This window comes from Schistocerca piceifrons, chromosome 9, assembly GCF_021461385.2.
Source record: "Schistocerca piceifrons isolate TAMUIC-IGC-003096 chromosome 9, iqSchPice1.1, whole genome shotgun sequence".
NCBI lineage: Eukaryota > Metazoa > Arthropoda > Insecta > Orthoptera > Acrididae > Schistocerca > Schistocerca piceifrons.
Window position 1 is genome coordinate 50143389 of NC_060146.1, and position 25329 is coordinate 50168717.

A 25329-nucleotide genomic window follows, 5' to 3' on the forward strand; every position below is an offset into this window, starting at 1 on the left:
CAGTATTGCAGGACTCGTGGCCTCACTGCCACTGTATGTGGACGACCTTTGCCTGTGTTATTGTTCTCCATCATTGTGCACGAAGAGCACCAGCTTCAGGGAGCCATAAACAAATACAAAACTGGGCACCGTCATACTTCCCCCCCTCCCCCCCCACCCCCCCATCCTCACACGGAACTTTACTTGAGGTAACTAATTACTTGAAGTTTCTAAAAAATTTTAAATTTTTAGGCCTTTTGTTTGGCAATAAGTATCGGCTAAAGGGAAATTTTATGAGGAAAGTTAATACCCTCAGATTCCTCACACATTTCTACTGTGATTCTACAAATCTTTGATTTCATTCTTCTAGAACAATGGATTTGTTGCTTACTTATCGAAACCACTGTCAGTACTGAGCTTACTAGACTCCGTCCACCACAATGGTGTGTGGTTGGCAACTGGAGCCCTCTGTACAAGCCTCATAGACAGCCTCCTGCTGGAAGCCCGTGTACCACCACTGAGCGTTAGACACCAGCAACTCCTGGCAAACTATGCAATGACAGCCTGACTGGTCCCTAACCATCCTTGTGAATCAACTGTGTTTCACAGCGAACAGTGTAAACTTCATGAATCACCAAAAACTAGATAGACCAGTACAATTGGAGGCTCTGCGCAAGGACCTCCCAACTGTCCTTTTTTGCCTGTGTACATGACATTCCCCCTCTGTGTCCCCTGTGATGTATACCTTGTCTTGTGATTCATAGGGACCGCTTCTGTGGTCCTAAGGAAAATGCAGAACCCACACACTACGAGATGTGTATTCCATTAAGTTTTCCACAACTACTCCAATTTGAAATACTACATCCACATGAATAGATCGAAAGCCAATGACAGAGTTGGTTATGCTTTTGCATACAAAGGGGGACACGAGAAGCATTCTCTGTCAAGTACTTGCAATGTATACACTGCAGAATTTTTTGCCATATCCTGAGCATAGTAATACATCAAAACTCTAAGAACTTTGTGGTTTGTTGTGACTCCATGACAATCTTACAAGAAACATCTTAGTGTTACCCCAGAAGCCTTTCAGTAGCTACCATTTAAGGCCTCTTAGTTGACCTCCACTACTCTGGAACCACTCTGACAGTCACCTGGATATCAAACCATGTGGGTGTACCAGAAAATGAACTCACTGAAAAATTAGCTGAAAAAGCAGCCTCGAGGGAGACACTTGAAATCAGAGTACTAGGCACAGACTTACAATTGAAACTGAGATGTCAAATTTTGGAAACCTGGAATATGGCATGGGAGGCTACAACAATCAATGCTGAATAAGCTGAGGACCGTCTAAGAGACCACCAAGGCATTTTGCACTTCGCTTCAAAATTCTTGGAAAGATGCAGTCATACTGTGCTGACTACACAGTGTCCACACCCGCCTTAATCACAAGTTCCTTTTCATCAGGAGGACTCACCCTCCCATCCCCTCCCCCAAGGCAATTGTGGTAGTCCTCTCATGGTAGCCCTACTTCCAGTGTGTGCTCTGCTCATTGATTTGAGACAAGCTTTGAACTTGTCTTACCTCTCTACCTTCAATATTTGTGAACCTTGGGATAGCAACTAATGAGGTCATATGTTTCCTGAGGGTCTTGACCCCCCTGTATAAGTCCTCATTTTCTACCTAATTTTATTCATTCTGATTCTGATGATCCTTCTAGGTGTATCAGTGATGTTGTATGGGACAAGTGTGGATGGTACACTTCCTGCCAAAGATACCTGCCATGGGGAGCCTTCAGCTGAGGCTGCTTCCCTACCGACATCCATTCCCTATGGCCGGCTACTGTTTCTCGCTGCCTGGGTCTTAGGTCACTTCAACTGATGCTGTAACACAAGCTTGCACACCGTCATGCTTCCTGCATAGTTTATGACCTGTGGCAGGCAGAGCAGTAAGTGATGACACCTTCTGAAACCATTGGGCACTGTGCTTGCCTCAGAGTGGCAACTTGTCTTGAAAACCTGACAAAGGAAACTGAATTTGATGGAAAAGTCAGGAGAACCTAAGATGATTGTGAAAGACTTGGAAAATTCCGAGAGAGACTGGCCAAAGCACGAATGCAAGTATGGGCACTCACTGTGACTTGGAACAGTTGCCAGCAACTCCCTCCCCTCCCCCCACCCCCTCCCCATGCTACTATCCCACTTCCCGACCCCCCCATCCCCCACCCCAACCCAGCCCACTCCACTCTGCCAGTTATTGAGTTCCTCCTCCACCTGCCTAACCCTTCTAGTACAGTAATATGTCCATCTAAATGTTTGTTCAAAGTCCCTTCTTCCAGATTTTTCCAGTTATAATCAGACTAAAATTTGGAAAGTTCACACTTGGACTTCCTGAAGTTGTTTAGCCGCAACAATTATTTTCTCTTAAAACCAAAAACATAACTTGGTAATTTTACTTGTAATTGGGAGTGATTTGAAAATTACATGAAATGCTATAAATATGCTTGACAACGATGCTTGGTTGAAATTACCCAATCTTATGTTTAAATAAACATTATTACAGTGTACTATGGACCATGTTTACTTTATTAGGCCTGGAGGCTGTGGATCCCCACAAATACGAAATTTTTGTTAAGTATGTTTGCCCTGCAAAGATGTTTTGTGAGATATAGGTGTTTTGTTAGGTCAGTTAGGATGGCAAAACCTAATATCCACTGAGTCGTCAAACTGTTGTACTGGGTTTCCTTTCATATTCCCAAACAGCAGTATGTCTTTAAGCAAACTGAAAAAAACATCCAAAAACATCTCTACTCAACCATTGTACTTAAAAAAAAAATAAACAAGGCACATTGCCACATACACAGTGGACTTGTGCTTGAAAAGATGTGAACTATCAATGCCCCAAATCGTGCAATCTGAATGTTTTAATTGTCTTTACAATTACACCCACAACACAATGTGTTTTAATGCATTTTTCCAACAGATGAATGTGATGACACTTTACTGTTGCTATTTCCTGGTGGATTTTTTTCTCACCAAAATAAGATACAGATCTAGCTCATGTTTCTGAATTTCTTTTCTAAGCAAGAATATATATTGTCCGCTGTAGTTACAAAATGAATTGGGACAAAATGAAGGCATTCCTCCATGATGTTGAATGCAACAGCAAGTTGAGCATGTCAGTTGCATCAGTGGTTTCATTCAAAGACAAGAAAACAAATCTTTATTCCCATCTTGCAACTGTGCTGCTACATTGTGTCTCCATTTCCTCAATATAACTGAAAACTGTTCTCCATAAAAGTCAGTCTTTTTTGAGAAGAGGAACGTCACCCAGACAGAAAATGCTCCATGACTTCAAGGACACACTTTTTTCTTTGTTTTAAAAGCTGTGTGACAGCTGAGTTTCATAGCAGCATGATTAAGAATAGTGTGATTTTCTTCCTGTAAATATCGTACAAGGACAGAGTAAAATCAAATGCAAAATCACACAAATCATTATCAATATTAGTAACAATTTAAAAAAATGACATATTTTGATGCACAAGAATACTTGCATCTTTCTCTCAGTTCTGTCTCAGCTCAAGGTGGTCGGTTTGCTTCCTTCAGTATTCTAACTGATGACTAATTTCTCCTGAAATGGTTGTAAATGTCACTTCAGATTACATTTCTTTGCCTCCAATAATTTTATATTACAAAACACACACAGTGGGCTCCTTTGTGTTCCAATAAACAAGTAAATTTCTTCCCACTGTGGATTGAATGGCAAAGATTCATTAGATTTTTGTTTTTCAGACCATGAATCCTCCTCAGCTGTTTCATTCTCAAAAATATGGCTTTTTAGCAAAAATGTAACCTTGACTTGGACAATGCTAACGGCACAAGGTCAACAGATCATTATGCCCTTGAAACTACTGTTCATGTAAGTGCTTTCCAAACGTTCCTGATTATAATGAAAAAATCTAGAAGAAGGGAGAACTTTGAACAAACATTTAAATGTACATATTACTGTATTACAAACTTACAGGCTCTGAGAGAGAGCTTTGACAATATATTTAGTAATTTACATAAATTTTAATTGGATTTTGATATTTTAGCAACTCTTTTTGCAGTGTACATTGAAGAGTTGCTTCCTGAAATACTACTTGACCTCCAGCATAACTGTATGGAAAGAGAGAGATTTTACAATGCAGAATATTTAGCAATAAGTTTCCTCGTGAACAGTACCTTCAGTTGTTTAAAATAGCTGCTCAAGTCTGCAGTATGTTCAGAACCATATACTTGTGTGAAAGTGCTTTTTCAGTAATTAAATCAAGACATAGGAGTAGCTGATGGTCACTTGACTGGAGCCAGTCATATAATGAGCATATGTTTCACTCCAAACATTGAGGCATTAACTTTAATATATGCACAAGTGTGACAACACCACTAAACAACAACTGTAAGCACAAGGCACTGTATGGGCCGATGGTGGTCCCACAGGAGGAAATGAAAACTCATAATGCGTTTCAATCTTAAGCGGAAGCGGAAAGTCCTAAACGGCATAGAGACATACATGGGGGTGAATGTGACACACGACAGGTGAGGGTGCCTGGTGCCCAAGCACACGGAAATAGGAAACCCAAAGGTAAACTGTTCCGTCAGTAGGCCTGCCCATAGCAGTTGTCTGCACTGGTCCACTGTGCTACCGACACAACCTCTATCATGATGTCTGCTGGCAGGGATTCTAATTAACCAAAAGACATTTCAAGAAATTGTTAAGCCTTTTTCAGAAACTGTAGGCCTGCTGTGATCTTCAGGTTCAGTATAAGATTAAATAAAATATGTTAATAGATGCTTAAGAAGTAGCATGTGATCTTACCATGTGCTTTGTGTATGTGTTCAGTTCATCACCATGAAATTAAAAATGTATTTTAACATTTTGAAAGTGAGCGGACTAAAACTAGGAGCTGAAATAGGTATGTGTTTTGTAGTTCTGAAGAGCAGGACAGCCTTAGCTGTTACAAAACCGTTCCCATAAGCAAAATGTGTGTGTGTGTGTGTGTGTGTGTGTGTGTGTGTCGTGTTCTCATGCCAGCTTGCCTATTCCAAGTGCCTGCAAGCCACCAGGTGAACATCTCTCATGCCCATTCCTGTTCTTGGGGTAACTGAACTGTTTGTTGGCAGAAAGAAATGTTTTGAGTACTTCTGTCTGAAGTCACCTGGAGATTCTGTTTTTGAAACAATTGGTTGTGAAATAGTTTAAGGAAACTGTTTACTGCTTGATTACAGCTGCCTCCATCACACTTGCTGGCCTTGGGAAAATTCATTATTGCCCGTGGGTTCACGGTCTAGTTCCCTGACCCGTTTCACTATTGTGTGATGGAGTCTAACCCGTGTGTGACACTATGTCGTGTAGTTGTTAATTTGTCATCAACACAAAAGCAGAGGTCGGTGTTTAATACTATTAAAAAAATAATGTTCCATATTTGAATATGCTTGTTTTGTAGATGAGCATTAGTTCCTTTCTTACCTATTTCAGTGCAAAGTAGCACTGTGCCAACTGTGAAGCTTACAATGACCAAAGTGTGGAGGAAGTTTGGTTTGGAATGTGATCCATTGTTGCTGTCTGTGGATATTATATTGCAGTAAAAGCAAATTATAAGCATATTCTTAAATAGATGAGAAATAGTTTGTAGGAAAAAAGTCTCACACTGACAGGTAGTAGTGAATACCATTATCTCTGATGACTGTTTTATTAAACATGACTTCATTTAGACTATAGTGTAAATATTGTGGTTACATGAAGAATTACGCATAAAGTTAATCAAAGGAAACATTATTGCCTTGTCTCTAGTGAGATACACATGGTCTCAGGTTACTTCTCTTTTCTTTTCTTAATTCCAGTGATTACAGAAAAAGTAATTAAAGCATTTACATTATATCTTTTTAATTACAGGGCATGGCTCTTGGAATGTGTCCCAAGGACAAGCTCTTCCGCGGCTACATCGATCTCGAAATCCAGCTCCGAGAATTTGACCGTTGTCGCATTTTGTACCAGAAGTTCTTAGAATTTGGACCTGAAAACTGTGTCACGTGGATGAAGGTAAAGATTTATATCTATAAAAAATGATTGTTAAACAATGGAAAATCCAGGATGATATTAATAACATAATGAAAAAAATAGTTGCTTCTCATCATATAGCAGAGATGCTGAGTCGCAGAAAGGCACAACAGTGAATGGCCACCGACAAACTGTGGCCAAGAAACAACGGGACCACCCTTTTGCTGAGCAGGCCTCCCAACATTATGTCCTTCATTTCAATGACTGTTTGACAGCCGGTGCCATCTGGATGCCTCCCATCAACATCAGCTTTTCTGTATTGTGCAGGTGGGAACTCTTCCTGAAATGTATCCTATGTTCCCATAACCCTCCTAATCTCAACCTTCATTAGTCATTGTCCTTACCCAACTAGCCCCTTCCCTGTTCCCATTCCAGCACTACACAGCCCTCTATTCCACCAATGCACCCAGTCTTTTACTTCTCTCCTTATCCGCTAACACCCCTCTCCCCTCCCCTCCCCTCCCCTCCCCTCCCCTCCCCTCCCCTCTGTCTAAACTCCTGACTGCACATAGCTGTCCCGCTCTCCACAGTGTCCCTGTGTTCTCCCAGGAGCACTTTACCATCTCCCACCCCTATCCTGCTATCCCTCTCCCTTCTCACCCCGGTCTCCTCCTTACCCCCACCCAGTTGCCTCTCACATAATGCCCTGCTGTGGTCTTGTGTGTGAGTTGTGTTTGTGTGAATGTGGCATATGTGTATGTTGTCCAATTTTGACAAAGGCCTTATTGGCCGACAGCTAAGCTTTTTGTTATGCCTTTCTGCGACTCAGCATCTCTGCTATATAGTGAGTAACAACTATCCTTTTCATTAGATAACTACTGATTTTTGTTTGATAACATTTTGTTTGAAAACTGACAATCCAGAACTGGGTTGGGGTACCTGGATAAATGCATTATTTATGGTAATGGCTTTTCTAGGATGGGGACAACGTGCAAAACAAAATGTCGGGCAATTTATCACCTGTTGATGAATCGTGACTGACACCAAGGTACACTTAAAAGACCAGGTGATCACAGTAGCTTCATAGTTTGCTCATGTATGAACAAAAGATAGACATAGAACAGCCAAAGTTACTGTCGGTACCCAATCTGTAAGTGGGCCTAGTCAATAGCTATCGTTTGACTGCAGGGGATTGACAGCTATAATAAATTTTTGTAGATGTTTGATTATAGTTCCTCACATTCAACAACCATTCCTAAAGATAGTTGTGCCATTGATTTGAGGAACTATTTGTGGACATGAATTAAGTTTTCTTCTTTTGTTCAATTATAGCTTGTCTTTCTCTTGCTGATTTCCTATCCCTCTCTGCTCTACGAGTAATTCCAGCTTTCCATTTATTTAATTTTTTTGCTGTCAACTTTCTCTTATTCTTGGTATATTATGTGTTTCATCTTCCACCATTCAACACTAGCAGACTGTAATAACTTCTTGGAGACACTTAGATTCATTTTTAGAAATAGCTACTTGGGGTCATAACCATCATTGAGAATAGACTGACGAAGGAAGTATAATACTAATATTAACAAATTAAATCTCAGGTGTAGTGTATGTTGTAGGTGACCAAGTGGTGCAGTATTTCAGTGATTAGTTGTGTCAGAACTATCAAGTGTGTGGATGAAGTGACAGTCTGGTGCCTAAGGGACTGCTTGTACCTCCTCACCCCCCCCCCCACCCCCCTCCCTCCCGCCCCTTCTTCCCAGCCAGTGTTCCATATGATCCTAATTACATCAGATGTGGGGTTCCAAGCTTTGCTGAGGTTGTAGCCAGCATTGCAGTTAATTACTTGATCCTTGGTCAACTCTCAATAGGTTTCTTGGTGATGCTGTCTCAGGAATGTGGTGTCAGAGCCAGGACTCTAGTGTTTTCACACTGCATACTATGTGTTTCCAAAAGGCAGTGTTCCGTAGCAGCTGACTTGGACTGCATTAAACAAGTATAATGTTGATGTTTTTGGTAGCAGTTTTCGACTGGGAGTATAGACCATATTGACAAAGGATTTTAGGTAACGTACTTCAACCTTGCAAAATATAAGGTTATCGTTTGCACTTCCCAGTAACACTTGTGGCGTAGGGGTTGTGCAGAACAAAATCTTAAAGTTGTGTTTTGGGATGATGATTCCTATTTTCCCCAAAAACAGCCTTAGTGTATGATAAAAATGCAGTGGCAGTGCTCTGTTCCTGTTCCTCCATTCTTTTTAAGAAGAATGCTTTAGATGTAGTTTGTAGTGCCCATCAGGTTCCACCCCTCTGTTGAATCATACTGGAGAGTGTCAAGAACAGTCTGACACTTCACAAGGCTAGTGTGTACCGTATCTCCTCCAATTATGCCAAATCATACATCAAACAAACTGTATGAGATGGTACTTGAAAGAAACTGAACTTTTTTTTTTTTTTTTTTTTAGCACAAACCTTCAATCCCCTTCAACGTACTATCCACTTGCACTAATACACTTGTGTAATCTTTTAGTCAATTTTTTCAAAACTTTGTTTGTGATATTTGACAGCACCTCCAATGTTTTTTTCTTCACATGAGCAACATCCGCTAAACAGTTTTCTTTCACATCTCTTTTCATTCTAGGAAACAAAAAAAAGTCACACAGGGCAAGGTCGATGAGTATGGGGGGGTTGAGGAACAGGGGTCATACCATTTTTGGATAAGAATTGTACAGGCAGGGCCGTGTGAGCAGGAACATCGTCATAATGGAAAAGTCATCCAACTGCCACAAATCAGGCCATTTCTGCTGCACACTGTTGTGCAATCTTTTGAAAACTTCCAAGTAGAAAGTCTGGTTAACTGTCTGACCCTGGAGAACAAACTCTGAATGGACGGCTGCTCTCAAATTAATTGAGAATCAGAATTGTTTTAATGTTTCATTTAACCTGATGAGCTTTCGTGAGGTGAGGTGAACTTGAAGTCTTCCACTGGCTTGATTGTTGCTTTGATTCAGGATTGTATGCGTAGCACCAAATTTTGTAACCTGTGATAATTTTTGAAAAAAAAGTTTGGATCATTTTGGGACTATTCTTTCAAAGGACAGCATGCTTCCATGCGACCTTGTTTTTCTTCAGCAGTCAGCAGTTGAGGCATGACTTTGGCAGCCACCCTTTTCATTCCCAAATCTTCTGTCACAATTCGCTGCACTGAACTCGAAGTCACTCACGACAGCTCTCCAGTGTCTTCAGTAGTCTGTTGTAGATTTTCATTGATGATTGCATGAATGTTTTCAACATTTTTGTGTGTCTGAGTTGTGGAAGGATGATGAGTATTGGGTTTGTCATCAAGGACAGTCCCAAGGAACCATTCACAGAGTTTATATTGGACAGATGTATTACAAATAAAGGAAAGTCCAGGTTGGAAGAACAATAATAATATGAAAATGATAAGATTGCTGCTCACCACATACAAGAGGGTGAGTTGCGGACAGGTACAATGAAAAAGCTTTCAGTCAAAAGGCCTTCTTTTGAAATAGAAAGTGCAAGTTCGCACACACCAACACACACGCGTACACACACATTTGTCTGCAGCTCAATGCCCGCTCTATATGGTGAGCAGCAGTCTATTCTTTTCATAGGAAATTTCTTGTAGAATGTGAATACTCTGTATTGAAGAACACGGTCCTTTTCATATCACAGATGTATTGCAGCTATAAAGAAAATGTTGAAATATAATTACTTACTAAAGTTAAACAAATTATTTGTTTAAGTCCAGAATAAAATGGTTCCGACATTAGCTTACAGTTAATTTGCTTTATTTCATTGAGTTACTGAGGGATAGGTTTCTTTCGTAACTATGTATTACTCAGTCATAATTACTTAAATTCACATCTGACATGTACTATTTTAACTTGCTCATTAATCCATTAAATACCTCTGTTTTGTAAGCACATCACAGTCACTGTGGATTGCGGGGTCCCAGGTTCGATTCCCAGCCTGGTTGGGGATTTTCCTCTGCCCGTGGACTGGGTGTTAGTGTTGTCCTCATCATTTCACCACCACCACCATTATCATCACATCATCGTCATCATTTGTGACAGTGCCTAGATTGGTCTGTGAAAAAAAATTGGACTATGTAAAAATTGGGACGTTGTACGGGCACTGATAAGTGCGCATTTGAGCGCCCCACAAACCAGTCATAATCATCATCATCATCATCATCATCATCATCATCATATCACATCACAGTCATTGCAGTTGGAAACACAAATAGATAGTATGGCTTACATGTGTGGATCAGCAGTAAGAAAGAAATTTAGAAAGTTGCCTGTACGTTATATGTATGTTTTAAAACCCAAATTTTGGTTTCATTTTAATGTTGCATTCTTTGGGCTCTACTGTGATATCATGTTCAATTTTATGCTTCAGTTGTGTTAGTTCAGGCATATTTCTCTCTATTTTCATGTCTGTACTTTTGGTATCTTCCACTTCTGGCTCTATTCCTGTAGTTATGATCCAAGAAGTTCTACTCTCTATTATTTGAGTAGTAAAAAGTTTCCCATTTGGTTTTATGATGTCATTAATTCGTGTGGGAAACTATAACCACAATTTATTTCCCAATACATGTGTACTGTAGGGTACAAATAACACATCTGTTATTTGTTTATCCTTTAATCTCATGTGCCCCCCCCCCCCTCCCCCCCCCCCCAAAAAAAAAAAAACTAAATGTCATATTGCTTCTTCAGAATGTGAAGTATTAATAGTATGATGGCTATTTTTTTTTCCAAGGTTCACTCAGTTACAAAATTATAACCACAGGGAAAATCTGATGAAGCTTTGCACAGCATCTCTAGTACTCCTGTCGATCACATTGCATCACATAACATTTTTCAGTTCTGATGCATAGTGAGTGTATAAAGTTGTTTAGGACAATAGTGTTTCCAACCAAGTATGAAGTGCTTGCTGTCATTCAGTTTCTTCATGCTGAGGGGTACCACCTGTTATAATGCAGCCCCCATAACATAACTGTCATACATGACAGCAAAATGCTTCAGTGGTGCCAGGAACTTTAAAGCAGGATGTACAGATGTTCATGATGCAGGCGGTCAGGGAAGAAAGTAACTGACAACTAATGATCTTGTTCAGTGAGTGGATCTGGCAATTTTATAAAATTGTCTGTGAAGAGCATTTCATAACAAGCGAAGATTAATGTTGTCATCTGGCATTGTTGTTCTTCATGACCTGCTTGGCCGCACGCTGCAGCTGCAACAAAAAGATCCTAGTGATTTTGGTGAGAAGTGTTTGATCACCTACCATACAGCCAGGACTTGGCAGCACCTCTGATTTTCATCGATTTGCTAACATGAACCACTGGCTGTGAGGACAAGATTTTGGCACACACAATGAGCTACAGACCAGCATAGAGAATTGCACGAAAGAGAGGCAGCTGCCTTTTACAATGATGGTATTGGAAAGTTAGTTGCATTGGCAGCTATGTAAAGAAGTACTTGCAAGTTGTAGCTAAATGTTGCAAATAAAACAGTTTTGATCATCACTGTAGTTTCCATTTTGCGACTGATCACATTTTGGAAAACAAATAGCCCTCGCATATTTCAGTTACTGCATACATTCCACACCCCACCACCCCTCTCCCTCCATCTCTCTCTCTCTCTCTCTCTCTCTCTCTCTCTCTCTCTCTCTCTCTCTCTCTCTCTCTCTCTCTCTGTGTGTGTGTGTGTGTGTGTGTGTGTGTGTGTGTGTGTGTGTGTGTGTGTGTGTTGGAAGAGAAAGAGTGGGCATTATAGCCTTGTATAAGATACTGCCTTACATATGTATATGTGACTAGTGTGTAGTAATTGTCAGTTTGCAGAGCTGGAAACACTCCTCGGTGACATTGACCGTGCGCGGGCTATCTACGAGCTGGCCGTAAATCAGCCCCGTCTGGACATGCCTGAGATTCTGTGGAAGGCATACATTGACTTTGAGGTAGGCCAGGAGGAGATGGGCCGAGCTCGTGAACTGTACGAGCGCCTTCTGGAGAGGACGCTGCATGTGAAGGTCAGTCCAAAATGCTACCCATTAACTTGCAAGCATCCAGCTAGTGCACTTGCAAATCTTATATACTGGACATGGAAATTTGGTAAATCTTTAAGAAGGGCCATCTACACTCTTACTTGAAAGTGAATGTTTGTAACACCTGTCACGCAGTATCGAGGATAGTTAAGCTGATGGAACAGTTGACTTGTTTAGCCAAGGATGTAACTTCAGGCATGCTCCAGGGGAGTGTTCTAGGACCACTACTTTTTACAGTGTATGTTAATTACACAACAGATAACATCAGAAGTTCCCTAAGGCTTTTCGCAGAGACCATTGGTTTTCATAATACGTACAAATGACATAATAAATAATATCAGAAGTCCCGTGAGGCTTTTCGCAGATTATGCTGCTGTATACAGAGATGTCATAACACTGGAAAGTCATAGCAAAATGTGAAAAGACTTGCTGAGGATTCACACAGGGTGCAGAGAGTGGCAGTTGACCGTCAACGTAAACAGTGTAACATATTGGCAATACAGAAACTTTATTGAACTTTATTGTATGGTTACGCAATTGCATAACAATCACTGGAAGTAGTTACTTCTGTAAATATGTGTACAAGATGGTTTAAAGTGGAACAACCACATAAAATGAATCGTGGGTAAGGCAGATGCCATACCAAGATTCATTGGAAGAATCCTCAAGAAATGTAGTCTGTCAACAGTGGAAGTAGTTTACAAAATACTTGTTTGAGCAACAATTGAATATTGCTCATCAGTCTGGGATCCGTACCAGATAGGACTGATAGAGGAAATAGAGAAAATCCAAAGAAGAGCAGCAGGTTTCATTACAGGTTCCTTTCGTAAATGTGCAAATGCATCACATAGGTGCTCAGCAAGTTTCAGTAGCAGTCTCTGCAACAGAGGCATTCTGCATCACAGTATGGTTTACTGTTCAAGTTACATGTGCATATGTTCGGAGAAGAGTCAGCCGATATATTGCTTCTTCCTATATAAATTTTGCAAAAAGACCATGAAGATCAAATTAGAGAGATTTGAGCACACACACAGGCTTACCAGCAATCATACCGAGCGAGGTGGCGCAGTGGTTAGCACACTGGACTCGCATTCGGGAGGATGACGGTTCAATCCCGTCTCCGGCCATCCTGATTTAGGTTTTCCGTGATTTCCCTAAATCTTTTCAGGCAAATGCCGGGATGGTTCCCTTGAAAGGGCACGGCCGATTTCTTTCCCCTTCCTTCCCTCACCCGAGCTTGCGCTCCGTCTCTAATGACCTCGTTGTCGACGGGACATTAAACATTAATCTCCTCCTCCTCCTCCCACCAGCAATCATTCTTTCAGTGAACCATTTGCAACTGGAACAGGAAAAGGGGGAAGTGATACTAGTACACAAAGTACCCTCTGCCACACACTGTAAAGTGGCTTGAGGCGTGAAGAGGAGCTATGTTTTTGTTTCAGCTATCGTCAAATAAATAATAGTTTTTTTACATGACAATAATCTTAATGTTGTAGGTACAAGACTGCAATCAGAGTTTTCCCAGAAAAGAAACACATATCAAATGCTGTAATAGTTAAGTTTTCATTAAAAGCAATGACATCTGGAACAAAAAATCAATTTTATTGAGGCATATAAATGGTAGGTGCAGATTTCATTGAAGCTGCAGATTTCATTGAATTTAAAAACAATCAAGTCTAATATTCCTTCTCAATTCTTTATTGACATTCAAGGGCTTCATCAGCTGCCAACTGAAAAGTAAACTGTCACCTTCCAATCTAGCCTAGTCCTTGTGCAAACCAGACACAACAGATCGGTCTGTCACCCATAATGAGATTCCATATTTGAGACGGATTTATTAATAACTGTTTCAGTATAAAGAATGCGTGAGTGCTGTATGTATCAGTGTGTGGCAAAAGCAGATTGTGGGGGCAGGACCATGCACACAGTGCAAATAATTCACAATTTCTGGCATAAAGATGGTTAACAGCTGATCATTGGCTGCCCCATACGATCCTGACATCTGTTAACTGTGTCAAACTGACCCGGTGATGTGTTGGTAACATCTGCTGTATGCCACACATGAAAGCACAACCAGCACAATTAAGACTCTCAAGTAATGTTGTTATGTTTCACGTTTCCTAATGTGCAGCTGAACTGTTACAGTATGAATATAGTGTACATGAATCAATAGCTTTGGTTCGAAAGAAATCCCTTTGACCAGCAGTGAAAGATTACTGTGATTGAATTCCAGTAATTACTGAATGTGATCAATAACACAGGTCTACTTATTTATACAGTGCAATTATTTCTTAATAACTGTAGGTGATTCTGATATGTTAAGGTATGAAGTGCTAACAGGGTTGCCACAAGTTCTGGAAATGAGGGAATTCCAAAGATGTCAGGAAAATTTAGGAAAAGAAAAGAAAAAAAAACCACAGGAGAAATCTCGTTTTTGTCTCAGTAGATGAAATGGTTTGTTTCCTGGTCACCGGCTGGGTGCAGCTGAGTACGTGCGGCGCTTCCCTACTCCCTCGATCTTACTGCTCCTCCACTTCCTGCCGTTCCCCTCAGCTTGCAGTCAGGGCTGCCACCACTTCTTGCCACTGGCCTAGCAGCTGCTGACAAGAGGTAGGGAGGTGTTAGGAGTGGTTTGTTTGCATCTGATTCTCAGAGATTGTTGATGCAGCAGCCAGAGATGGTGGTCATGTGGGCGTAGTTGTGCCTGAGTGACTGAATGTGTGTATGCTCTTGTTTTCTGACAAAGGCTGTGGCCAAAAATTTAGTTGTGAGAATGTGACTGTCTTTTCTACATGCCTGTCCGCGGCTTAGCGATCATCTTTACGGTGAATTGCTACCTATCCTCATCAGTATTGATTCTCAGAGTATTTTCACAAGTTATCTGTTACATGGATTGATCACCTGGGTCTCATTTCATCAACATGGTGTGTGTGACACATGAATACCTGGCCACATGAGTGGACTCCCATGATGTGTCAAGACTGCAGGCCATTTCTACAGATGTCTATAACGAATCGGGCTTGCCAATCTGAAGCCCGCCATCATTTCCCACTAATGTGCAAGCTCTTCCCATTGGGTCTAGTCCCACTGACCTGTGTACAGAAGTGGTCTGTTTGTGTGTGACACAATGCGGCGGATTTTCGTGGTGTATCGCAGGACCCAGGACTGCAGAGCTCCTCGGCAGGCCAGAGGCCACAGGCAGTGGATTTCAGGAATTGCGACTGCCTCACCAGAAGTACATTGTAGAGTGTGGTGTTTTATAGACATTTTATTTATTCTATCACAGTTTGGCACTTCAAAAATAATTTATATATGAGAAATTATGGATGATAAGAAGAAGAAAATTGTGGTAGTCACTGGCCGTTTGTACGCTATGTACTCATATATTTCTCAAAAGAAAAATCACGCAATACCTGTAAAATAATAGTCATAACACAGTGACTAAGAATCGACAATAACGAACATAGTAGAACCAACATTTTATTGGTGGTCACCTATAGTGTTGGTTTATGCAACTCTTCCCTGCCTTATACACTTCTTTCAAGAGGCCTACTTTTGTCTGAGGTTATTTCTAAGATCAGTGAAGGTATTTTAAATCTGTCTTGCAATTCCAAGGAAATGTGTACTTTTGTCACCAAATGTGTATTGTTTTATTGAAATAAAATAACAACAGTGGTCTGAATGAAACCCATATACCATTTGGCGTGCTTTCTCCGCCTAACAACAGTTCATTACAAAAGATGTCGTTAAGATTTTTGCTCACATGGGGAGACATGCGGTAGTCCTTACATTTTTTATTTATTTATTTATTTATTTTTTCAGTTTATGTCTTTACTTACCCTTGAGATCTCAAAATTTGTTAGGGAAAAATTCTAAAACTTACCTGGAATTCAGGGAACTTCACTTTGGGAAACTTGTGGCAACCATGGCTAAGGGTTTCCCTCTATCACATCAGATATAAAATAATGATGAAGATCCAGAAAATTCATACGAAACACATTCAGCCGAAATAGATCCTAACAGCTGTGGTAACTTAGTGGCCACGTACTTGAAAGTGTTACTGTCTTTTGGTAAGTCTTTAATAAAATGTTTCATAATGCAAAGTTTTATGTGAAGTGGAGGCAGAAGCTTTCCCTGGATACCCTATAGTATTGATTACTACATTTTTCTAATGAGCCAAATTTTCTGAGACCATTGCCTCTTTTTTTGACTGCCCTATTTGCACAGGGAGCATGGGTTCTTGGTGTAGCCACCCTATTGACCAAGGTCATGGAGAGTACCTTCAAATCCTCACATATGTCCCCCTGTATTCTTTGTAATTAGGCTTGTTCACAATAAAGGCTAAAGAATCATTCTTCTCTTTCAAATCTATTGAATATCTAACAGGTATGGAAACACATTTGTTCCCATAGTGGAGGAGGACAGCTGTGAGACTTCTATTTGGAGAATTAATTCTACCATTCTGCATTTTGCTAAGTTCCAAACACATGTATCAGATCAGGAACATCAGAGCAGTATAAAAGGTCATTGTGATGAGAAAAGAAAGGGAAGAATATTTTATTCTGTTTCTTATAACCAAGGGAGAGAAATTCCAGAGCCCAACAAGTTATTTTCATGCAGCCTAGAGATTAACAGCTGTGCAGCATCTTTTAGGAATGACAGGTCTTTAGTCAGATGTACAAACAATTGTGGCCAATGGCAGTCTTGACTTGCATAATCTTCATCAGAAAAGTGACATGTCATGTTCCCTAAAACTGTCAGGTGACAGAGGTACAGGCATCAAATCCATGAGACACAGGACACAATGAAGATCCGGTGTTTGGATAACAGATTTCCTTTTAAAGTTTTCTTTGTCTGTTACAAGAATGAAAGTATTTCATGATTAAACAATGGAAAATCCAGGATGGAATGTAACATCATTATCAAAAGGATAGTTGCTACTCACCATATAGCGAAGATGCTGAGTTGCAGGTAGGCACAACGAAAAGACTGTCACAAAATAAACTTTCTGTCAATAAGGCCTTTGTCAAAAACAGACGACACACACACACACACACACACACACACACACACACACACACACACACACACACGACTGCAGTCTGGCAGCTGAAGCCACACTTTGTGTGTGTGTGTGTGTGTGTGTGTGTGTGTGTGTGTGTGTGTGTGTGTGTGTGTGTGTGCACGCGCGCGCGTGCGTTTGGGTGCGCGCGCACATGCGCGAGTGAATGTTTTGTCTATTTTTGACAAAGGCCTTGCTGGCTGAAAGCTTATTTTGTGGCAGCCTCTTTGCTGCGCCTATCTGCGACTCAGCATCTCCGCTATATGCTGAGTGGCATCTAGCATTTTCATAATATTGTTAATAATTCATGTTTGTGATTTCAAGATTTCCACCGTACCATTGGCACCTCAAAGTACAAAAATTTCAGCCGTTGCTTAGAGCACATGCACAGTCCTTCATCACAACTTGAAGACACTCGATGTTTGGCCCATGACGTGTTGTGATGACTAGTCTTTATGCCAAACTACACAAAACACACTTCAACAAAGTTTGAGATTGTCTGCTGCTGCTTTTTCACTGCAATTTTACTGCAGATGTAGCAGAAGTGGTCACGAGCATTAATATCATCTCTTGAAGCCTTGAAATTTGCAAAAGCCGGTACCAGTCAGTTTATCATCAGTTGTTAAGATTTGCATGAGAAGTGGCCTGCAAAACAAATGTAAGGCTTTGAGATTACTATCTAATATAATTACAGTGTATCCCTTTCAAATCCCTCACATTTCAAAGGCCCAGAAAAAAACCTACACTATTTATGATAATGCAATTGCATCATGTTTCAGCATCTCGGAAGAGTTCATTTAGTAACCATGTGTACACCTCTACATGTGAACCATATGTAATATGAAGCAGCATGGATTCAATTTGTTTCGTAGTTCATTATAGCATGTCCTCAGTCATTGTTGCAATCGCCTCAGTGATGCAACATTTTAACATAAGAATATCATTTGCTCTGGTCACATACACACGGTCTGTCACGAATGTCAGAAGAAATCCAGTGGGTAATGTTTGGTGTAATGTGGTAGCCATGCATTGCATCACCTGCGTCTGATCCAGCAATTGGGAAATTTAATATCTGGGAACTTGCAAACAGCCATCAACCAGTGTGGTGGAGCTTTGTCTTGTTGAAAGATAATGATGATGGTTTGCAAGTCTTGTATCTGAGGGAATATAAGCTGCTCCAACATGTCCAGATGCACTGACCCATTAACTGTGTTTTCTATTAAGATGAACAGTCCAACAATCCTGTCATGTGTTCCTTATCCCACACACCAGATGTTCAGTTTAGGCCTATTACAAACATGTTTAATGACAGCATCCGGGTGCAGTGAGCCCCAAATCCAAATATTATGCTGACCATTCCTGATACATGAAAAAAAGCATCTTTCCAGGAAGCTGGTATTTGTGTCAGTATTCGGCGGCATATCCATAGCAAATTGTTGTTGGCATGGTTTGTTGTTCGACATCAGATATTGCAGAATTTGCACTTTGTAGACATATATAAAGATGTTGATATACTACATAAAACAATGTTGCTCGGGATACCTTAAATTGCGGAGATACCTAAACAGTTGACTTGCATGAACTTCTGAGAAATTGTTGTCTGATGTCCTCCACTGTCCCTTCCTAAACACTATGACATGCACTTAACTGTTTCCACATCAGCTGAATGACATCCATACAACCTACAATGATTTCTTTGCATAGTAATTGGTTATTTTGTTTCTGCTAACAATGCTACTGCGTGTACATGCTGCTGTGGAGTTGCCATTTTCCCTTCATGTGATCATGCTGTGCTCTGGTGACAATAATTAGCACATCTGACAAGGGAGTATAAATTCTTTGAGATCCTCTAGCAATAGTGCATGCAGTGTCATTATCATATCTGTTGCAGTTTGTTCCCCTGGGACTTTGAAATGTGAGAGGTTTGAAGGCACATCCTGTATATGGGTGGCTCTGTAGTAGACTAGAAAATTATATATATATATATATATATATATATATATATATATATATATATATATATATATATACATATATATATATATATATAATGGAAGGAAACATTCCACGTGGGAAAAATTATATATAAAAAAACAAAGATGAGGTGACTTACCGAACAAAAGCGCTGCCAGGTCGATAGACACACAAACAAACACAAACATACACACAAAATTCAAGCTTTCGCAACAAACTGTTGCCTCATCAGGAAAGAGGGAAGGAGAGGGGAAGACGAAAGGAAGTGGGTTTTAAGGGAGAGGGTAAGGAGTCATTCCAATCCCGGGAGCGGAAAGACTTACCTTAGGGGGAAAAAAGGACAGGTATACACTCGCACACACACACGCACACATCCATCCACACATACAGACACAAGCAGACATATATATATATATAGCAAGTTACATTGCAAATGTTCATGAAACAATAATGGCTTTATTATAAAGATTAAATACCTACGTTTTGCACACTTCAAAGAACTTTTCAATTTATATAAATCTCCATGTGATTGAATTGGCACCCAAAAATACAGAAGGTAAACTCCTTACCTTTAAGAAAAGCGATTCATTGTCAACCACTATAAGTGTTGGAGTTAGCTTACATGCAACTGAATGTCAGTGTCAGATATTGTGTAGTCAAAATGACACTGCTCACTGACATTGACAACGCAAAACACATTGAGCAACCTCACTGAAAATACATTTACATCAATGTTGCTTGTTACATGACTCTTTCACTCACATGAACTTGTTCTCAGCTACGCTAATTTAGTTATTCATTTGTTGAGATCACAATCCTACCACGATTTCTTGTGTGTGTGACCTCAACATCCTTACTTTTTTGTGAAACTTTGTTTCTTGTTACCTTTCTTGTCTCTTATTTATAGAAAAACAAATAGAAATAAAGGAAAATTGGCTGTATAAAAGTAAAAACACAGTTGGGAATAAATAATACTAAAATCCAAAAAATATCACTGAAAGTGGTCATAAAATAAAACAATTTATTCCTGTCTCTTCATGTGCATAACGTGTCCTAGTTTTTGTTACATGTTTTGGCACACAGTTATCAGTAATCCACTAGCTTTTAACTGAAATATTATTTTTTATCATGTATGAGACCTTCTGCATCACACAGTCTGCTTCCGGCCGTTATAGGTATGGATGAGCTATGCCCAATTTGAGATGTCGGCTGTCGGAGGTGAAGATCCAGAGGCAGCTGTAGCCCTTGCCCGCCGCGTGTTCGAGAGAGCAAACCAGGCACTGCGGAGTGCCCAGGACAAGGAGGAGAGGGTGATGTTGCTGGAGGCGTGGCGCGACTTTGAGAAGCGTCATGGTGATGCAGACTCTGTAGCTGGGGTGCAGGCGCGCATGCCACGCAGGGTCAAGAAACGGCAGCGTGTGCAGGCTGATGATGGGGTGAGCAGCGTCCTGTTCTTGTAGATACTTTGCTTTTTCATAATTGCATTAAGACCTGTCACACAAATCAATTTCTCTCTCTCTCTCTCTCTCTCTCTCTCTCTCTCTCTCTCTCACACACACACACACACACACACACACACACACACAGAGAGAGAGAGAGAGAGAGAGAGAGAGAGAGAGAGAGAGAGAGAGATGTTCAAAGTACAGGGAGTGGTGAAAATATACTGTTGTGCAACTTTTCATAGTGTGGCTTGGTGGCTTAGTGCTTAAGTTTCTGATTATATACCCACAGGTAGCATTGAATCTCCCATCAGTTCTAGGACACTTTCTGTCACATATTACTTCTGGAGTTTGGAGTCCACATTAAACTGGCATGTTATTTTGTATATTCCAGAATTTGAATATGATTCATTGTTACTCTTTATTTTATGTTAGGTTGTGTTGTAGTTTATTAGATGTAGAAAATCCCATTATTTCTTTGTGGTATTTGTGGACATTTTAAACCTTTTGTAATATATTGCCAGTGTACAGTATGTATGTACATTAATGTTTTGTTTTTATCTTCTTCTGTGGAGTGGTTGTGTGAGGGTCTTGTGTTTACTGTGCCTAGTAGTAAGTCAACCATGAAAGCTGTGTAGTCATTGGCAACTGTAATATTTCCACTTTTTTTATTTCCTGTTGCATGGTCATGTAAAAGATATTTTATTTACCCTGTGCAGCACTGACCTGTGTGCCACTTTTTTTATGAATATTCAGATGACATAAAGTTCCAGGGATTGTGGTGTTAGCCAGGAAAATGTATCTAAATACAAAGATGATGTAACTTACCAAACGAAAGCGTTGGTATGTTGATAGACACACAAATAAACACAAACACACACACAAAATTCAAGCTTTCCCAACAAACTGTTGCCTCATCAGGAAAGAGGGAAGGAGAGGGAAAGACGAAAGTATGTGGGTTTTAAGGGAGAGGGTAAGGAGTCATTCCAATCCCGGGACTGGAAAGACTTACCTTAGGGGGAAAAAAGGACGGGTATACACACACACACACACACACACACACACACACACACACACACACACACACATATATCCATCCACACATATACAGACACAAGCAGACATATTTAAAGACAAAGAGTTTGGGCAGAGATGTCAGTCGAGGCAGAAGTGAAGAGGCAAAGATGATGTTGAATGACAGGTGAGGTATGAGTGGCGGCAACTTGAAATTAGCGGAGATTGAGGCCTGGTGGGTAACGGGAAGAGAGGATATATTGAAGAGCAAGTTCCCATCTCCGGAGTTCGGATAGGTTGGTGTTGGTGGGAAGTATCCAGATGACCCGGACGGTGTAACACTGTGCCAAGATGTGCTGGCCGTGCACCAAGGCATGTTTAGCCACAGGGTGATCCTCATTACCAACAAACACTGTCTGCCTGTGTCCATTCATGCGAATGGACAGTTTGTTGCTGGTCATTCCCACATAGAATGCATCACAGTGTAGGCAGGTCAGTTGGTAAATCACGTGGGTGCTTTCACACGTGGCTCTGCCTTTGATCGTGTACACCTTCCAGGTTACAGGACTGGAGTAGGTGGTGGTGGGAGGGTGCATGGGACAGGTTTTACACCAGGGGCAGTTACAAGGGTAGGAGCCAGAGGGTAGGGAAGATGGTTTGGGGATTTCATAGGGATGAACTAACAGGTTACGAAGGTTAGGTGGCCGGCAGAAAGACACTCTTGGTGGAGTGGGGAGGATTTCATGAAGGATGGATCTCATTTCAGGGCAGGATTTGAGGAAGTCTTATCCCTGCTGGAGAGCCACATTCAGAGTCTGATCCAGTCCCGGAAAGTATCCTGTCACAAGTGGGGCACTTTTGTGGTTCTTCTGTGAGAGGTTCTGGGTTTGAGAGGATGAGGAAGTGGCTCTGGTTATTTGCTTCTGTACCAGGTCGGGAGGGTAGTTGCGGGATGTGAAAGCTGTTGTCAGGTTGTTGGTGTAATGGTTCAGGGTTCCGGACTGGAGCAGATTCGTTTGCCACGAAGACCTAGGGAAGGGACCGTTTGATGTGGAATGGGTGGCAGCTGTCATAATGGAGGTACTGTTGCTTGTTGGTGGGTTTGATGTGGACGGGCGTGTGAAGCTGGCCATTGGACAGGTGGAGATCAACATCAAGGAAAGTGGCATGGGATTTGGAGTAGGACCAGGTGAATCTGATGGAACCAAAGGAGTTGAGGTTGGAGAGGAAAATCTGGAGTTCTTCTTCACTGTGAGTCCAGATCATGAAGATGTCATCAATAAATCTGTACCAAACTTTGGGTTGGCAGGCCTGGGTAACCAAGAAGGCTTCCTCTAAGTGACCCATGAATAGGTTGGCGTACGAAGGGGCCATCCTGGTACCCATGGCTGTTCTCTTTAATTGTTGGTATGTCTGGTCTTCAAAAGTGAAGAAATTGTAGGTCAGGATGAAGCTGGCTAAGGTAATGAAGAAAGAGGTTTTAGGTAGGGTGGCAGGTGATCGGCGTGAAAGGAAGGGCTCCATCACAACGAGGCCCTGGACGTGCGGGATATTTGTGTATAAGGAAGTGGCATCAATGGTTACAAGGATGGTTTCCGGGGGTAACGGATTGGGTAAGGATTCCAGGCGTTCGAGAAAGTGGTTGGTGTCTTTGATGAAGGATGGGAGACTGCATGTAATGGGTTGAAGGTGTTGCTCTACGTAGGCAGAGATACGTTCTGTGGGGGGCTTGGTAACCAGCTACAATGGGGCGGCTGGGATGATTGGGTTTGTGAATTTTAGGAAGAAGGTAGAAGGTAGGGGTGCGGGGTGTCGGTGGGGTCAGGAGGTTGATGGAGTCAGGTGAAAGGTTTTGTAGGGGGCCTAAGGTTCTGAGGATTCCTTGAAGCTCAGCCTGGACATCAGGAATGGGATTACCTAGGCAAACTTTGTATGTGGTGTTGTCTGAAAGCTGACGCAGTCCCTCAGCCACACACTCCCGACGATCAAGTACCACGGTCGTGGAACCCTTGTCCGCCGGAAGAATGACGATGGACCGGTCAGCCTTCAGACCACGGATAGCCTGGGCTTCAGCAGTGGTGATGTTGGGAGTAGGATTAAAGTTTTTTAAGAAGGATTGAGAGGCAAGGCTGGAAGTCAGAAATTCCTGGAAGGTTTGGAGAGGGTGATTTTGAGGAAGAGGAGGTGGGTCCCGCTGTGACAGAGGACGGAACTGTTCCAGGCAGGGTTCAATTTGGATAGTGTCTTGGGGAGTTGGATCATTAGGGGTAGGATTAGGATCATTTTTCTTTGTGGCAAAGTGATACTTCCAGCAGAGAGTACGAGTGTAGGACAGTAAATCTTTGACGAGGGCTGTTTGGTTGAATCTGGGAGTGGGGCTGAAGGTGAGGCCTTTGGATAGGACAGAGGTTTCGGATTGGGAGAGAGGTTTGGAGGAAAGGTTAACTACTGAATTAGGGTGTTGTGGTACCAGATTGTGTTGATTGGAATTTTGAGGTTTTGGAGGGAGTGGAGCTGGAAGTGGGAGATTGAGTAGATGGGAGAGACTGGGTTTGTGTGCAATGAGAGGAGGTTGAGGTTTGCTGGAAAGGTTGTGAAGGGTGAGTGAGTTGCCTTTCCGGAGGTGGGAAACCAGGAGATTGGATAGTTTTTTGAGGTGAAGGGTGGCATGCTGTTCTAATTTGTGGTTGGCCTGTAGGAGGATGCTCTGAATAGCAGGTGTGGATGTGGGAGAGGAAAGATTGAGGACTTTTATTAAGGATAGGAGTTGACGGGTGTGTTCATTGGCTGAGTTGATGTGTAGGTGAAGGATTAGGTGGGTGAAGGCAATGGATTGTTCAGTTTGGAACTGGTATAGGGACTGATGGAAAGAAGGGTTGCAGCCAGAGATGGGAACTTTAAGTGTGAGGCCTTTTGGGGTAATGCCATATGTCAGACAAGCATGAGAAAATAAAATATGCGAGCGTAATCTGGCTAGGGTGAAGGCATGTTTGCGGAGGGAATGTAAATAAAACTTAATGGGGTCGTTGTGGGGGTGTTGTGAGGGTGACATGGTATTAGAAGGTGGAAAGTGTAACATGAGGTTGAAATTAAAATGAAAATAACTGGAGAAAGTAACTGGAGATCTGTTGTGAAGAAAGGGGAAAAAGTGTTGGTTAAAGCTGGGCTATGTTGATCCTGTGGTGAACTTGGGTTGGTAGTCAACGATGTGCACAAAGGTTAGGTGGTTGTGTTGCCGCCAAAACACGTTAAAGGATGGAGAAAATCGGGAAAATTTCGAAAAAACTGCGTGTAAATGTATTAAAAGGAGTGGTTTTGTGGTGTCAGATTATGAAAATGAGGCTAACAATTGTCTGGCGAAGAAATAATGACGTTAAAACCCGTGGGAAGTGGCTAAAAATTATCAGTGATGTGCGAAAAACGGAAATGGAAATAAAGCGAAAGTTATCAGAACTAGATGAAATGGTTGTTTAATAGGTGAAAGGAACTGTCTGTGGACTAGAAACTGTGGATTTTATAGCAGCGGTAGTCTTGAAAGCGGAAAAAAAATTTTTTTGGTTATGGTTTGGAGGTGGGTGACGTATTGTTGAGTATATATAGGCGGGATAAAATTGTATAGTAGATTACAGTAAAAAGGAGAAGGTGAATACAAATTGAAACTACTGGCAAAAACAAAAAGAGAAAATAAGACGACAGAAAAGATTTCGAAATGCAACAGTGACAATAACAAACGTAATTCTTGGGTTCAAATTAATGATAT

General features: G+C 41.3%; 1 protein-coding gene across 2 annotated transcripts in view; it reads left to right on the forward strand.

The window, feature by feature from the left end:
* The window catches only part of LOC124717107 (protein crooked neck), an 82731-nt gene that overhangs the window by 44286 nt on the left and 13116 nt on the right, over nucleotides 1-25329 (forward strand). Inside the window, exons 10-12 of one of the 2 annotated variants that reach the window (XM_047243818.1) lie at nucleotides 5911-6057; nucleotides 11871-12065; nucleotides 20292-20552. In XM_047243818.1, the coding sequence (XP_047099774.1) occupies nucleotides 5911-6057; nucleotides 11871-12065; nucleotides 20292-20552 (603 nt within the window). The remainder of the gene's footprint in view (nucleotides 1-5910; nucleotides 6058-11870; nucleotides 12066-20291; nucleotides 20553-25329) is intronic. The other variant, XM_047243819.1, reaches the window with a different exon arrangement.